Source organism: Protobothrops mucrosquamatus, unplaced genomic scaffold (genome assembly GCF_001527695.2).
Source record: "Protobothrops mucrosquamatus isolate PMUCROS unplaced genomic scaffold, P.Mucros_1.0 scaffold953, whole genome shotgun sequence".
NCBI classification, from domain to species: Eukaryota; Metazoa; Chordata; class Lepidosauria; order Squamata; family Viperidae; genus Protobothrops; species Protobothrops mucrosquamatus.
In genome coordinates this window covers 212,302-228,360 of record NW_015387198.1, presented here as the reverse complement: position 1 = coordinate 228,360, position 16,059 = coordinate 212,302, and the positions used below count along the sequence as shown (strand labels likewise).

The following is a 16,059-nucleotide window of genomic DNA, read 5'->3' as shown; positions in this document are numbered from 1 at the left end:
GCTGCAGGCTAGGCCCTCTTTTATCTAACTGTTCCCTAGGCAGCACTTCCTCGCCCTTTCTCACATCCCATTACAACATCCCACAAAGTCATTCCAATCGACAATGCAAGATTTGATCTTGAGTATAAAGTTATATTTAGCAGCTGAAGATTGCTGCTGGATGGATGGCGGACTTCTTGCCCTCTGCTCTCTACCTGTCTGCTTTTCTTTTATGACTTTTCTTTTATGACAATCATATCGTTGCATTGCCCCTCGTGTTCTTCTTCGTTGTTTATTTTATTGCTTTATTACCTTACTTCTGCGCTGATCGAGCTCTTTTCATTTCTTCCTTTTTTTTTTTTACTGTTGTAAGCCGCCCAGAGTAGCCTCGGGGCTAGATAGGCGGCAAATAAATTTTAACAAATGGAAGAAATATAAAGGCAAAACAAAGGGGCAGAATCGGCACCACAGAAGAGGAAGAAAAAACCACTTTTTAAATTTCAAGTTCGTGTCACCAATTAGCATATTTAAGGAGGCATCTGTCAAATTTCTCCTCGTGCTTTATTACTAAGGAGAAGGGAAAGCTATCACCTCATTCCCTACATGAAGTCAGCTGCTCTGACAAATTGCTATGAAGGAGCCCAGCTACTGTCCCCTCCTTGTCTCTTAATGCAGGGCTTTTCAACCTTTTCACCCATTGTACCACTTTTAGGATAGGGCAACATACGAGTACCACCAGTCGCCTGGCAAGGTGTCAAAAACTTGATGAACAAAAAAAAAGAGGAAAAAAGTGATAAAGTACAGGTAGTCCTCGACTTACAACAGTTCGCTTAATGACTGTTCGAAGTTACAATGGTACTGAAAAAAGTGCCCCCCAAGGCACAGCCGAGCAAGACACCTGCCTGCCCGCCCAGTGGCGCTCTTCCTCCTATCCAAGGTTTTCATTGTTGTGAGCATTTCTGTTGAGGATTGGCAGCGGGGGTGGGGTGGGGGGGTGTTTGGTTTTTATTCCCCCCGTCTGCTGGGTGGTTGCAGCAGGTTTTGGTCACTTCACCTGACCCTGGGACACTGTGACCGTCATAAATATGAATCAGTTGCCAAGCATCTGAATGTAAATCACAAGACCCTGGAGAGGCTACAACATTCCAGCTGATCCTGGCGCTTCTTCAGGGCTCAGCAGAAGCACCAGGATCAGTGCTGCTTTCCAGCTGATTGGTGCTTCTTCAGGGCTCAGCAGAAGCACCAGGATCAGCGCCGAGCTCCAACTGGAGCCTGGCACTGATCCTGGCACTTCCGCTGAGCCCTGACAGCCCCAAAGAAGCGCCGATCAGCTGGAAAGCGGCACTGATCCTGGCGCTTCCACTGAGCCCTGACAGCCCTGCAGCTCCAGCCATCTCTCGCTCAGGCTTGTGCGGTGCTGCCACCGGTTCAGCTCATTCCCCTCCCCCGCTACCACTTTTCTAGGATGGTCGTGTACCACCTGCCAGGTGCCAATGTACCACAGGTGGTCCCCGTACCCCTGGTTGAAAATCCCTGTCTTAATGGGTCTTCAGGGGCTGCCTTTCCTCTGGACTTTTCCTTAAGCATAATCCTCCACTTAGCCTCCCTCCAGACCAGCACCTTTCCTTCAGCCTTCCCAGCTCATCTCCTCATAGATGGGGAATCAATTCCCCCCAAGAGGAATGTTTCGTCTCCCTCAAAAGCTGGGCTGCAAGGTGTGCTGGCCACCAGACCACACACACACCCCCACATCGCTGCCGACGTTCTCCGGCCTGTGTGACTTACCTGTTCCAGAGTGAGCTGCTTCGAAATGGTGTCGTTTTCCAGTTTTTTAATTTTCTTCATCAACTTGTTGACTTGGAACTCCTGCTCCTGCTCCAGGTGCTGCTCCAGCTCTGCCTTCTCATGCTGCAGCTAAGATCGGGAGAGATGTCAAAGCCCAAAGGGTCAGCGTTTTGCAGCAGCAAACCAACGTTTTGACATCAGTACACGAAATCTGGCCCTGGTCAAACCCAGATTGGAAGTGAAATGCAGCCTTAACGATAAACAGGAAGGGCACATAATGTCTGAAGCACTTCCAGGCAGAAAATGCTTTTGTTTCTTCTGAAGGGGCTGACTTCACTACTGTAAGAAATTTCTACTTCTTACTGGAACAGGTAAGTTTTCTACAAATAGAGACAAAATATAGCGATCTAGAGCAAATTGGATTTCTAGACATTTCATGCAAGGATGAGGCTCAAGGAGGTTTTTACGAAAAGACTGGGCAGCCACCTGTCTGAAATGGTATAGGTCAGGGGTAGGCAACCTTGGCTCTGTTATGACTTGTGGACTTCAACTCCCAGAATTCCTGAGCCAGCCATGCTGAGGGGAAAGGGAGAGGTTTCCAAGCTGAGCCATGCTGGCTCAGGAATTCTGGGAGTTGAAGTCCACGAGTCCTAAAAGAGCCAAGGTTGCCTACCCCTGGTATAGGGTCTCCTGCTTGAAGAGGGGGTTGGACTAGAAAACTTCCAAGGTCCCTTCTAGCTCTATTCTGGCTTTGTTAACTTTTTTCTGACTTCCACATATTTCTTCTCCTGCATAACACAGGACACTATTGGGCATCCCTATCTCCTGATCTTCTAGCGCAACCCGTCTTTAACAGGCTTTCCCCTGGGGTTCATTTTTTATCATGCTCCTAAATATCCAGAGGGGAACCTCACAGCGGGTTCCTCTCCAAAGTCTCTGGTGTATTTTTTCACACCTAAAATCATCCAAGCCTTTCTTTGCTGGTTGCAGAGAAAGCATCCTGAATGTGCCCGAATCCTAGAACCCACATGCTAAGATAAACGTGATTTGTCGTGAACCTTGGAGATGAACTTAATATGCAATCCACAGGTTGCATCTAAGCCTTTATACTGCCTGTCTGAATAGGCACAGGCTAGATCACCAGCAGGACATATGACCAAAAGGGTAACTTCAGCTGGAACATCTGGCCTCTCTGTGGGGATTCCTGCCTCCACCTGTTTTCTGAAACACCTGGGCTGCTCTTGCAAGGCGCTGCAGAGTGGAGCCTGCCAGCTGTGCCAAGGAAGAGTTATGTATTATATTTTTTATTAATTTTTTTTACAAGCATAAGTCACTCAATAATTGATAAACAGTGTGTTGTCTGGGTTACATTTGTAAAAACACTCCTTAACCATTGATTTCTATAGTCTGTATTCCATATATTAATTTTAGTTGATTTCCTCTTTCCTCGAAACATCCATTTTTGCAAACATTGAGTTAATACAATTCTTATTGTTTTAATAAATGACAATTTAGTATATATTTTTTTCCAATATTCCTAAAAAATAATCATCGTATTCGTACATTTCTTTTCTTTTCAGTAATTTGGATTGCCTTATCGTCGATCCTGTTCCAATCCTTATTTTAGTTTATTTCTCCCGCCAAATTCTAAATATTCTTGCTGGTAAAGGTTTTCTCAGCGACTAGTTACATTTACATTGACAAGACTTAATTCTATTTTTTTCCATATAAGCCATCTCACATTTTTACGTTTCTTAAGTAATGGATAAAAGAGTAAAAAGAAAGGGGAAAAGAAGAAGAATGAAAAAGAAATAAAAAATAAAAAAGAAGAGAAGAAAGCAGGAGTAACGGAACATAAAAAATAACATAGTACTTAGAAGATATATCCCTCCTAGATTAATAGTATTTATTTTCTCAAATTTCTTATTCTTTTTAATCATAGTTAAGAATATATTTAATCTTTAGACATTCTATTCAATAGGTCTAGTCATCTGTTCCTTTTTTTTTTTAAAGTTGATGTCACTTTAAAAGCAAGTATTCTGCTCTGGTTCTTTCCAAAAAGAGACATACAAGACTGGTCTTATCATCCAGACATCCTCGATAAATACTTTAACTCAGAACTGGCGGAGATCAAACAAGCCCATCTCACTTTTCAGAGTTGACGTCCTCCATCTGTGCCGCAGTCTGAACTGGAGACAAGTTCAAGCAAAGGCTGAATATTTCTGAGTGAGGAGGATAGCAAATACTGAAGGACTCCTTCCAGTCTGCCTTATTGTGTAGGGCTGGAAATCCAGCTGTCCATTTTCCCAAAACTGCTTTGTGAAATCAACTTCTCAAAATCTCTGAGAAGGACGCAGAGTAACCCGTAATTCTGTAAAGCTAAGCAAAACAACTTTCAAAGTAATAAGCAGCAGCTGGATACCAAATCAAGAGATAAACCTTGCTTGGGAGAGTTCTAACCACGTCTAAAGGAATTGGTTGAAAGGATCACGCATCTCGGTTCTAATTTACACGAAAGCTGGGACATGACCGTTGAAGTAAAGACAAGGATAGAGAAAGCTTGAACAGCATTCTTCAAAATGAAAAAAGGTCTTCTGCAGTCACAACATAAGCCTAAGACTGAAAATCAGGCTTGTCAGATGCTATATTTTTTCTATCCTGCTCTATGGAGTAGAGAGTTGGTCTCCGACAGAAGGCCACCTGAAGAGACTAGAAGCATTCGAAATGTGGATTTATAGGCGGCTGTTACGTATAAGCTGGGTTGACAAGATCAGAAATGAGGAGGTGATAAGCCACCTGGGAAAGCCAAGGGAAATCATCAAAACAATTAAAAAACGAAAATTAGAATATTTCGAACGTGTGATGCGACACCCAGAAAAATACGGCATTCTCCATTTAATCCTCCAGGGAAAGATTGAAGGCAAATGAGGTCCAGGCAGAAGAAGAACATGGTGGCTTCAGAATCTAAAGGACTGGTTTGGACAAAACTCAGCAGCACTTTTTCGTACGGCTGCTGATAAAAACAGGATCGCCAACATGATCGCCAACGTCCGATAACGGATATGGCAGAAGGAGGAGGAGGAGGAGGAGGAGGTGGAGGAGGAGGAGGAGGAGGAGGAGGAGGAGGAGGAGGAGGAAGAAGAATTGGTGCCAGGTGCAAATCCACCAGGGCTTGCAAGAGATCTGGAGGTTGGAAACATCAAATAGACGTCACAACGCAAACAGCTGAGGGTCACAAGGGAGACCCTCTTATACTCAAAATATCTCGTGGCTCCAGCTTCATGAATGTTTTTATTCTAGAATCATTTCCTTCCTCACCTTTCACCTCTTCTGCTAACAAGGGTCTTTCATTCCAAGGTGCCTGCCAACAGGGGCTCACAATATCTTTGCAGAACATTATGGAACCAACGATGCTGCTACTGAAAGCTAAAAGAACGAAGTGGTCCTCCAAGGACAATATATCCCAGGCGCCACACTTCTACACAGAACAACATAATGTTTTGACACCTATTGGGGGGAGGGGGGAGAGACAAATCCATTGCCTTACTCAATAATTGAATTCTATTTATCTAATAAAGTTCTCTTGAAAGAATTTTATAGACTCAAGCAACTTTTTCCATTAGTTTATGTGCACACATGGACTGAACAGCACTAAACACCTCAAAAGAAAGAAATGACAGGGAGAGACACAGGTGGACAGTCCCCAGAGAGTTGCTAGATGAGCAGACAAGGGCAAATTAAGCCATAATATTTCTCTCCTCTAACATATAAACATTTGGAAACAGACAGCATACTAACAAGCAGAGACATCACCCTGTCAACAAAAGTACGTATAGTCAAGGCCATGGTTTTCCCAGGTGCAAAGTATGGCTGTGAAAGTTGGACCATAAGAAAGGCTGAGCGCCAAAGAATGGAGGCCTTTGAACTCTGGTGCTGGAGAAGACTCCTGAGAGTCCCCTGGACTGCAAGGCGATCAAACCGGTCAGTCCTGGAGGAGATCAACCCCGACTGCTCTTTAGAAGGCCAGATCCTGAAGTTGGAACTCAAGTCCTTTGGCCACCTAATGAGAAGGAAGGACTCCCTGGAGAAGAGCCTGATGCTGGGAAAGATGGAGGGCAAGAGAAGAAGGGGACGACAGAGAAGGAGGTGGCTGGATGGAGTCACGGAAGCAGTAGGCGTGAGCTTCAATGGACTCCAGAAGATGGTCGAGGACAGGAAGGCCTGGAGGAACGTTGTCCATGGGGTCGCGATGGGTGGGACACGACTTCGTAACTAACAACAACAAAGAAATAAACAGTCTCTCAGATTGAAAGCTGGCTAATATTTTTATAAAATATTAAAAAATGTTACAAAGAGCATAACACACTTCTGACTTTTCCGAAGCTCTTTAGCAAGGAAAATCCTGCAAAAAACCAGGAGAACCCCAAAACACAGATTCTCGCTTTCAAAGCCACAAGATCTGCACCTAAACTCTCAAAACAGATCCTGGTTCCCGTAACTGTTCAAACAATAAAAAAAATATCAGATCTCAAAGTACCAGAAGTACTTTTTGAATGATTCAGGAAGAACAAAGAGTTTTTGAAAACACAGTAGCTAATTTTACGCATGTAGTAAACAAACCCTTGGAACGGTTGCAACAATGTCGATCCAGTTGAAAACAAAACCTCAAATCTAACAACAGTTGCAAAAAAACAACAACAGAAAACATTTCTACCTCTAGGTTGGCTGAAACCCAAATGGGGCTAATTCGCAAAGTGAGAAATAAGCCAATTAAAATAAGAGTAAGAGATTAGAAGGCAGTAGAAAAACAGAGACGAACAGCTGATGCAACACCATCCCCTGCAGGATTTTCGAAGAGAATCCAAGGTTCTCGAAGCCAGTGTTTCTCAACCTTGACAATTTTAAGGCATGTGGACTTCAACTCCCAGAATTCCACAGCCAGCAATGCTGGCTGTGGAATTCTGGGAGTTGAAGTCCACATGCCTTAAAATTGTCAAGGTTGAGAAACACTGCTCTAAGCAATCTAGGAGCCCAGCTCATCCTCCAGAGAAAAACCCAGAATCTGTTAGTTTTGCTCTCTGCAATGCACCTCTTTGTGATGAACCAAGGCATGTGCGTCTGGTCACAACAGGTTCGAGGTTCATGTCTTTGCTTCCTGTCACACCTGAGCAAACGTGGTGTGTGGACACAGAAAGGGGGTCCCCAGGGACCCTGAGTAGCCGCAGAAGGGTTTGAACATGCCTATGAAGCAGCAAAGCCTGGCAACGTTTTCTAATGATATTTTATTAATTTTCCAATTTTACATTTAAGTGGCGACTGGGTTAATCAATAGTTCGATAACAAAATCTTTAGTGCAAATCTCAAGTTGCAACATCAAATATTTCTTCTCTTTTTCCCCTTAACATTTACTGTCTCGTATTCAAGCTAGCACATTTCTAATTATACCAGCTCAATCAAAACATCACGATTACATTTATCAATATTTTTTTATGCTTATGCGTACCTTAATTACATTCAATCTTCACAAACAATCCATGTCCTGTTCTTAATTTTTACCCCATTTTTAGTTTCTCATCAATATTCCAATTTAACCTTTGATAGTTATAATGTTCAAGCCCTTAGGTAACCAAGATTTCCCTTATCTCAATTCACAATGAAATCTAATATCCAAAATACACATTTTATCTATCTGAATGTAATATTGTTCTGTTGCCTAAATAAGTTATCTATTTCCGGGCAACTTTTTCAATTTGGTTGATACTAAGGAGTATTCTTAATTGGAATTAAGCCACACTCAAAATCAGGACTTGGATACCTATCACTAAAATTGTCTTCATAAATGTATTGATTGATTTGAGCTTTATTAAGAAATGCATTAAATTGAATATGATGCAATAATTAAGGGAAATAGAGAGGGAACCTTTAGTGATGTAATCTTTGATTGACATGAATGACTCTGTTGCTGGACTATGGGTTACCCTATCTCCACGATGTTTCCTAATTACTTGGTTGTAAAAATTGATAAATTAATAAAACTTGTTACAAAAAAAAGGGAATATTCCCCAAATTGAAGGTACAGGTAAACTCTGCTTTCAAAAATTGTAAAAGGCCTCGACTCAAGAGTGGGAGGAGGAGGAGGAGGAGCTGTTGTTCTTTGCCTTTTTGGGTTCTGGATAGTATCATCTGAACCTTGCTACTTGGATATACAACATTATTTAAATCTGGCTGTGGAATTCTGGGAGTTGAAGTCCACATGCCTTAAAATTGTCAAGGTTGAGAAACACTGATTTAAATGGAGGGCATTCCTAGTGGAAACTGGAAGCAAAAAATATAGATTGGACTGTCAAGAGACCAAGAAGGATATATAAACACCGTAGCAGTTCCCCATCGCAGCCTTGGAAGTCAAAACATACCACACACACACACACACACAGAGATACATGTTCTGCAGTTGGTGAAGTGTGAAGGGACATACAAAGAGTTGATCCAAGGCAAATTCCAAAGCAAATTAAACACATCACCCCTTTGGGCAGAATCTGCTCAATCCATGCACTGAATCAGAGTCGCTTGATCACTTTTTTCAAACTTGGCACTTGTTTTAAGATTCCCAGATTTTCCCAGCCCTAAGCTAACCTGGGCAGGGAAATTCTGGGACTTGGAAGTCCATCTCACAGGTACCCAACCTTGCATTAGATTCATTGGGCCGTCTGGGGCAGGGGTAGGCAACTTTGGCTCTTTTATGACGCGTGGACTTCAACTCCCAGAATTCCTGAGCCAGCATGGCTCAGCTTGGAAACCTCTCCCTTTCCCCTCAGCATGGCTGGCTCAGGAATTCTGGGAGTTGAAGTCCACGAGTCATAAAAGAGCCAAGGTGGCCTACCCCCTGGTTCTGGGGGAATCTTGGCATAGGAGCACAAACAACACAGGGTTGAACTGACTTGTCCCACTGAATGGGATCTTGGGGTAATTCGCACCCCACAAATCAAATATTAGTCATTTTACTACACGATTTTGAAAAAGCCTTTTTCCTTTAATTTTTGGAAATGGCCTCTAATTTAAAAAAAAAAGATTTTTTTTTTTTTGCAACTATCTTCTTTCCCTTGGTTAGTTTACCCGTTTGGAATATTTAGCCGATAATGGCAGTTAGGACATTTTTCCTTGACAGAACCCTTTTTGATTATTTCGTTCTAATTATCTGCTGCTGAAGGGTCTGAAACGGGGATCCCAGTGATAACAAATGCATTCCCTATCTAAAAAGGAGAATGGCCCGAGCAGTTCTTGTTTTGGGAAGGGGGGAAAATAGAAGGAGAGAAGCAACCTAGAACTAAGGAGAAACTTCCTGACAGTTAGAACAATTAACCAGTGGAACCACCTGCCTCCAGAAGCGGCGAATGCGCCAACACTGGAAGTTTTCAAGAAGAGACTGGACAGCCATTTGTCTGAAATAGTATAGGGTAGTGGTGGCGAACCTATGGCACGCGTGCCAGAGGTGGCACTCAGAGCCCTCTCTGCAGGCACGCGGACCATGCCCCAGAGATGGAAACCGTCCCTCTTCAACCAGCCACCCGCTAACTTGCCGAGGTCCCATATGGCCGGATGCATCCCAGCACGGATGGTTTCCCTACCCCCCACCCCATCCCTTCCGGCCTCACATACTCTCCTTTTCCCGGGCACGACCCACTGCATCACCTCCTCAGCTGTCAGCCATCCATCCAGCTCAGAACTGCTGGCGGCGGGCTGCGGAGCCCCAGAGTGCGCCGGTCGAGTGGCCGGCAGGCTGTGGCTGCTGACGGACACCGTCGGCCCCCATGCGCTCGCTGGCCTCTGTGTGTGGGGGCCGATGGTGCCAGACAGCAGCCACCCCGGCCTCTGCCTCGCCTTGCCCCGTGGCAATGGCACCCTGCCCTGCCTCGCCTCACCCCGCAGGACGAGCCTCCTGCCCACCACCCCACCTGCCAGAGACCCCCTGGATCTCCCCCAACCCTGCCCGGCCCCCACAGGCATCCCTCCCCACGAGCAACATCGAGGTGACCGCGCCCACCTTGGCCACTCCCACCCAGTCTGCCATGACCACCACAGCCACGCCCACCCAGTGGGCCACGCCCACCTGGCACCCGGCGATAAATAAGTGGGTTTTGGGTTGCAGTTTGGGCACTCGGTCTCTAAAAGGTTCGCCATCACTGGCATAGGGTTTCCTGCCTGAGCAGGGGGTTGGACTAGATGACCTCCAAGGTCCCTTCCAACATTATTACTATTATTATTATTATTATTATTATTATTAAGAAGACATACCTGCATCAGCTTCCTTGACAGTTCGTTAGTGAGAAATTCTTCCTCCTTTTCATAATTCACAGCCAACGTCTCCTTCTCCTTCTGCAAAGCTTGGATCTTCTTAAACAGGGTATTACTGATAAATTCTTCTTCTTGCTCCGCTCGTGCTTGCTGGAAGAGAAACACCACACTCAGAGCCAGGTGGCTGGTCTGGGAGAGATCTGTATGCTTCCCCCACCTAAGCTTCTGCTGCCATTCAACTCAACAAGGCTGGGAGAAGCCACAAGGTCTGTCAGGAAAACCCAAGCCCCATCTCTTTGCTGCTGCCAGCATGGACACCATCCTGTTCACGGAGGGCCTAGGCCAGGGGCAGGCCACCTTGGCTCTTTTGTGACTCGTGGACTTCAACTCCCAGAATTCCTGAGCCAGCCGTGCTGAGGGGAAAGGGAGAGGTTTCCAAACTGAGCTATGCTGGCTCAGGAATTCTGGGAGTTGAAGTCCACGAGTCATAAAAGAGCCAAGGTGGCCTACCCCTGGTCTAGGAGGCTCACCGCTTAGAACAGGAGGACTTAGGACAGGGGGTAGGCAACCTTGGCTCTTTTATGACTGGTGGACTTCAACTCCCAGAATTCCTGAGCCAGCATGGCTCTGCTTGGAAACCTCTGCCTTTCCCCTCAGCGTGGCTGGTTCAGGAATTCTGGGAGTTGAAGTCCACGAGTCATAAAAGAGCCAAGGTGGCCACCCCTGGTGTAGACCAATCCTCTCCAGGTGGGTCGGACTACAGTCCCCATCATCCCCCCCCCACTGTCTAAATTCAATGCGATCTCTACTCCTACCTATTGGGGTATTTCTACCTGGCTGCTTCCAGGCAAGTCTACTGTAGCTACTTTCTGTTGTTTTCCTCAAAATGTTTTCTCTCCCTCCCACCATATACACACCATCTACTCCACAGCCCTGGGATTTCCTAATAAGCAAGGTCTGGGGTGGAGTGAAAAAACACCCTCCCCCTCATTAGCCACAGAAGCACCCTAGGGATTTTGGGCCTGTTGGTTCACCTAATCCAGGGGTAGGCCACCTTGACTCTTTTATGACTCGTGGACTTCAACCCCCAGAATTCCTGAGCCAGCAGGACTCAGCTTGGAAACCTCTCCCTTTCCCCTCAGCATGGCTGGCTCAGGAATTCTGGGAGTTGAAGTCCATGAGTCATGAAGGGGCCATAGTTCCCCCATGCTGGCTGAGGAATTCTGGGAGTTGAAGTCCACGAGTCATAAAAGAGCCAAGGTGGCCTACCCCTGGACTAGGCCGCTGTTCTAAGCTGCCACGGAGGAAAGACAGCGACCCCGGCACCATAAATGCTCTCTTGCAGTCAAGAAGGCAGGACAAGAAGCAACGGAAGGAAACTAATGAAGGAGAGAACTAAGGAGAAACTTCCTGACAGTTAGAACAATTAACCAGTGGAACAACCTGCCTCCAGAAGCGGTGAATGCGCCAACGCTGGAAGTTTTTAAGAAGAGACCGGACGGCCATTTGTCTGAAATGGTACAGGGTTTCCTGCCTGAGCAGGGGGTTGGACCAGATGACCTCCAAGGTCCCTTCCAACTTTATTATTATTATTATAAAGTTAAAAGCAAACTTCAAAGCATGAACAAACCACGAACAAGGGAGCCAAGCTGTGGCTTCCGTACAAGCTGCTCCACCCGTACCCAACTCCTTTCCTGGTCTGTAGCGGATCTTAATTGGTGCAACAGTTCAACCTGCCAATCTGGTTTTGCCAGGCAGTTGCAACACCGATGGGACCAGGAGCATCTGAGCACAAGGGTCACTTAACTCAGCTTAGCCGTTTAAACAGAACCAAAGCAGCCCAACTGGCTAGAAAATGAAATGTCGAACAAAACGTGAGAAGTCTGCGCTTTCCTTGGATCTCAGGAAATGCCCGCAAATGATCTCTGCGCGATGGCAACAGACGGGAAAGAGATCTATGCCCTACAGCCTTGCCTGTAGGGCACAGAGAAGGAAGAGCAAGGTGAAAGATTACGACAGAGAGAAAGGGATGGGAAGCCAAGTTGGCAGGACTGGATCGAACTGCTATTACAATTAAACCAATTAAGTTACGATTACCCCTCGCAAATTAAAAGCACAAACCGCACGAGGTATAGGACAGCTCGGGGGAAAGGGGGGGGATATACATGATGGGAAAGGACAGATGATGGATGGATGGATGGACAGACACACAAAGGTGTAAGAGAAAAAATAGTATGTGAAAAACCTTTAGAGAGCTCTGGAAAAGCTGGTTCCTCTACTAAACCATTGTGACCCCGTCGACACAGGAAATAACTCACTGGAGCCAGACCACAGTTATAGCACTGTTAGGTTTTTATTTAATCTTCTCTTTGGAACTCACATCCAGGATCTCCAAATCTGGTCTGGAAGGTTTAGTTTTAGAGAACTAGGAGAACAGCTGGATTAGTGTGTGTGTGTGTGTGTGTGTGTGTGTGTGTGTGTGTGTGTGTGTGTGTGTGTGTGTGTGGAGGAGGAAGGGGGAATAGGACACTGTGAACCTCCTGCTGGGAGCAGGATCTGATTCATACAAAACCAACATTTCTCTCAAGCTTTGCGAGAGATGTACAATTCATGTTATGATTTGCTGTCAACTGCAGGAAAGGTCATTCTGACATCTTCGGTGAACCGCGGCTTTAAAATCCTAGACTAGCAGCACTAGATGCAGCAGTGCAGAGAACAGAACTCAGCATTTGATTGCAATTACGCCTCTGCCATCTTTTATTCCTTCTTATGGCTGCAGAAGTGAGGGGAGGGGAGGGAACGATTAATCGTCCGTGCAGAAAAACACACCTCAGGAGAAGCAGTGCTGGAAGGATGTAAAAAAGATGTTGAGACTCTGGAAAGAGTGCAGAGAAGAGCAACAAAGAGGATTAGGGGACTGGAGACTAAAACATATAAGGAACGGTTGCTGGAATTGGGTATGTCTAGTTTAACGAAGAGAAGGACGAGGGGGGACATGATAGCAGTGTTCCAATATCTCAGGGGCTGCCCCAAAGAAGAGGGAGTCAAGCTATTCTCCAAAGCGCCTGAAGGCAGGACAAGAAGCAACGGGTGGAAACTAATCAAGGAGAGAAGCAACCTAGAACTAAGGAGAAACTTCCTGACAGTTAGAACAATTAACCAGTGGAACAACCTGCCTCCAGAAGCGGTGAATGCTCCAACACTGGAAGTTTTTAACAAGAGGCTGGACAGTCATTTGTCTGAAATAGTATAGGGCAGGGGTAGGCAGCCTTGGCTCTTTTATGACTTGTGGACTTCAATACCCAGAGTTCCTGAACCAGCCATGCTGACTCAGGAATTCTGGGAGTTGAAGTCCACGAGTCATAAAAGAGCTAAGGTTGTCTACCCCTGGCTAGTTTAATGAAGAGAAGGACGAGAGGGGACATGATAGCAGTGTTCCAATATCTCAGGGGCTGCCCCAAAGAAGAGGGAGTCAAGCTATTCTCCAAAGCACCTGAAGGCAGGACAAGAAGCAATGGATGGAAACTAATCAAGGAGAGAAGCAACCTAGAACTAAGGAGAAACCTCCTGACAGTTAGAACAATTAACCAGTGGAACAACCTGCCTCCAGAAGCGGTGAATGCTCCAACACTGGAAGTTTTTAAGAAGAGACTGGACAGCCATTTGTCTGAAATGGTATAGGGTTTCCTGCCTGAGCAGGGGGTTGAACTAGATGACCTCCAATGTCCCTTCCATCATCATCATCATCATCATCATCATCATCATCATCATCATCATCATCATCATTATTATTATTATTATTATTAAGGAGGTGGAGAAACTTAAGTCCCGGACCAAAGAACAAGGCCTCAAAGGATGTTTATTGCAAATCTCTTCTTTCCAAAAACTCAAAAGATGCAGAACAAACTGGACAGTCTGGCTCAGTGAGTGGTGGAGATGGAAAGGTGGCACAGAAGAAGACTCTGGATGGCCAGAGGGGATTTGACCCCGCTGCTTCTTGCCCGGATTAGTAGTTAAGTAAGGCAACCTTTGATCCAGCTATTTCTCCAGGGCAAAAGGCAGCCCAGCCGAAGCCCGGGAATTTCCCCTCTAGAGACAGACGGCTCAGGTCCTCTCCGGAGCAGCAGACAGCATCAAACCCAGGCAACCCCTTGCCGGCAGCCCTAGAGGAAGCCGAAAGGCCTCCGGGGGGGGGGGGCATCGCTGGAAGGGCTGCTCCCACGTGGGCCGAGGCCCTGCACGGAGTTCACTTAATGAGCCCCGGCAAGGGTAAAATCTTCAGAGGGGGGGGCTTCTCCCCAAAGCATTCAGGCTGCAAAGTGGGAGGACACAAAGCTGAGGCGAAAAAGGCTTACAAAGAAGTGCAAGAAGGATTTGCCAAAGCTTTTCAAGAAGCATGGAAACCAACAGGACTAAAATGAAGGGAAAAAGAAAGGAAAGGGGAAAAAAAAGAAGGAATATTCTACAGGAACGCGACTTGAGACGCCAATGCACTATGTGTCAGTGCTGCTGACATCGGATGTTTTTGCATTGACAACAGAGGGAAATGTGGCCATCTTTTTCCCCTTTCACTTTTAGAGTTAAGATGATGCTGGGAGGGGGGGATGTGAACTAGAGTCCAGCTAGACATAACAACACTAGACCTAGCGTGAGAAACAAGGTTATTGTAACCAGAACTGATAAGGAATTGGCGGGCTGGAGAACTGGAGAAGAGGCCTGCGCTTCAAGCTAATTGGGGAATGTGATTTATGACTGTTAACTGGAGGAGGGAATTGTGCTTTGATACTACAGTATGTGCTCAGGGGAGGGGAATTCAGTTTTTGGCTTCGATTATGCACTGCCCATGCTATGCTACTCAAAATAAAGATTCTTTAAGGTAAACAATGCCTCGAAGTTCTTTGGAAGAGTTTCATGTTGGAACCATGACAGTATGACTGGGTGGCTGCCCCAAGCCGAGCTCCAAGGAGGAACCTCAAAAGCCAGGCAAACTCTGGATGATTCTGAGCAGGATCTGGGATCCTGATAGGCCCCCATACAGATCCTCTGACTCCCTCTGGAAAGACTCCTTTGCCTAGCAAAGGTTCAAAAATAATAATAATAATAATAATAATAATAATAATAATAATAATAATAATAATAATAATAATAATAATAATAATAATAATAATAATAATAATTAATAATAATAATAATAATAATAATAAAGTTGGAAGGGATCTTGGAGGTCATCTAGTCCAACCCTCTGCTCAGGCAGGAAACCCTATACCATTTCAGACAATTGGCTGTCCAGTCTCTTCTTAAAAACTTCCAGGGTTGGAGCATTCACCGCTTCTGGAGGCAGGTTGTTCCACTGGTTAATTGTTCTAACTGTCAGGAAGTTTCTCCTTAGTTCTAGGTTCTTCTCTCCTTGATGAGTTTCCATCTGTTGCTTCTTGTCCTGCCTTCAGGCGCTTTGGAGAATAGCTTGACTCCCTCTTTTTTGGGGCAGCCCCTGAGAGATTGGAATACTGCTATCATGTCCCCCCTCGTCCTTCTCTTTGTTAAACTAGACCTGCCCAATTCCAGCAACCGTTCCTTGTATGTTTAGGCTGGGCACATGGGTTTAAAAGAAAACAAAAAACGGACAACCCACAGCCTGAAGCTGTAATACTTGCTTTCATATTGAGAAGGCATAATAAGATCAAGGGGAAGGGAGGATTATTTTGTGTTTACAAAGCTGGAATGGGCCTCCAGAGGCTTACACTTTCATTAGTCTTGGAGTTCATCCGGCATTTGGCGAGGACTCTGTAGGGAAATTCAACCTTCACACTAGTTTCTCTCTCTGACACAGTCACACAGGCAGGAACTCAAGAGGGTAAAAATGGGCTAAGGAGTTGTTGGCTTCTGTGAGGTCCTCCCAAATTCCTCCAGAAAGGGCCTGATGGTGGCAGTCCCAATCCACCCGCTAGATTTGGTGTGGGAAGACAGGGCATCAGGGAAACTGGGTGGCGGGGGGGGGGGGGG

General features: G+C 45.7%; 1 protein-coding gene across 1 annotated transcript in view; it reads right to left on the bottom strand.

The window, feature by feature from the left end:
- Positions 1 to 16,059, bottom strand: part of CCDC6 (coiled-coil domain containing 6) — a 57,784-nt gene that overhangs the window by 28,927 nt on the left and 12,798 nt on the right. The window contains exons 2-3 of the mRNA XM_015819569.1: positions 10,057 to 10,206; positions 1,765 to 1,893 (exon numbers count right to left, since the gene is read on the bottom strand). Coding sequence (XP_015675055.1) covers positions 1,765 to 1,893; positions 10,057 to 10,206 — 279 coding nt within the window. The remainder of the gene's footprint in view (positions 1 to 1,764; positions 1,894 to 10,056; positions 10,207 to 16,059) is intronic.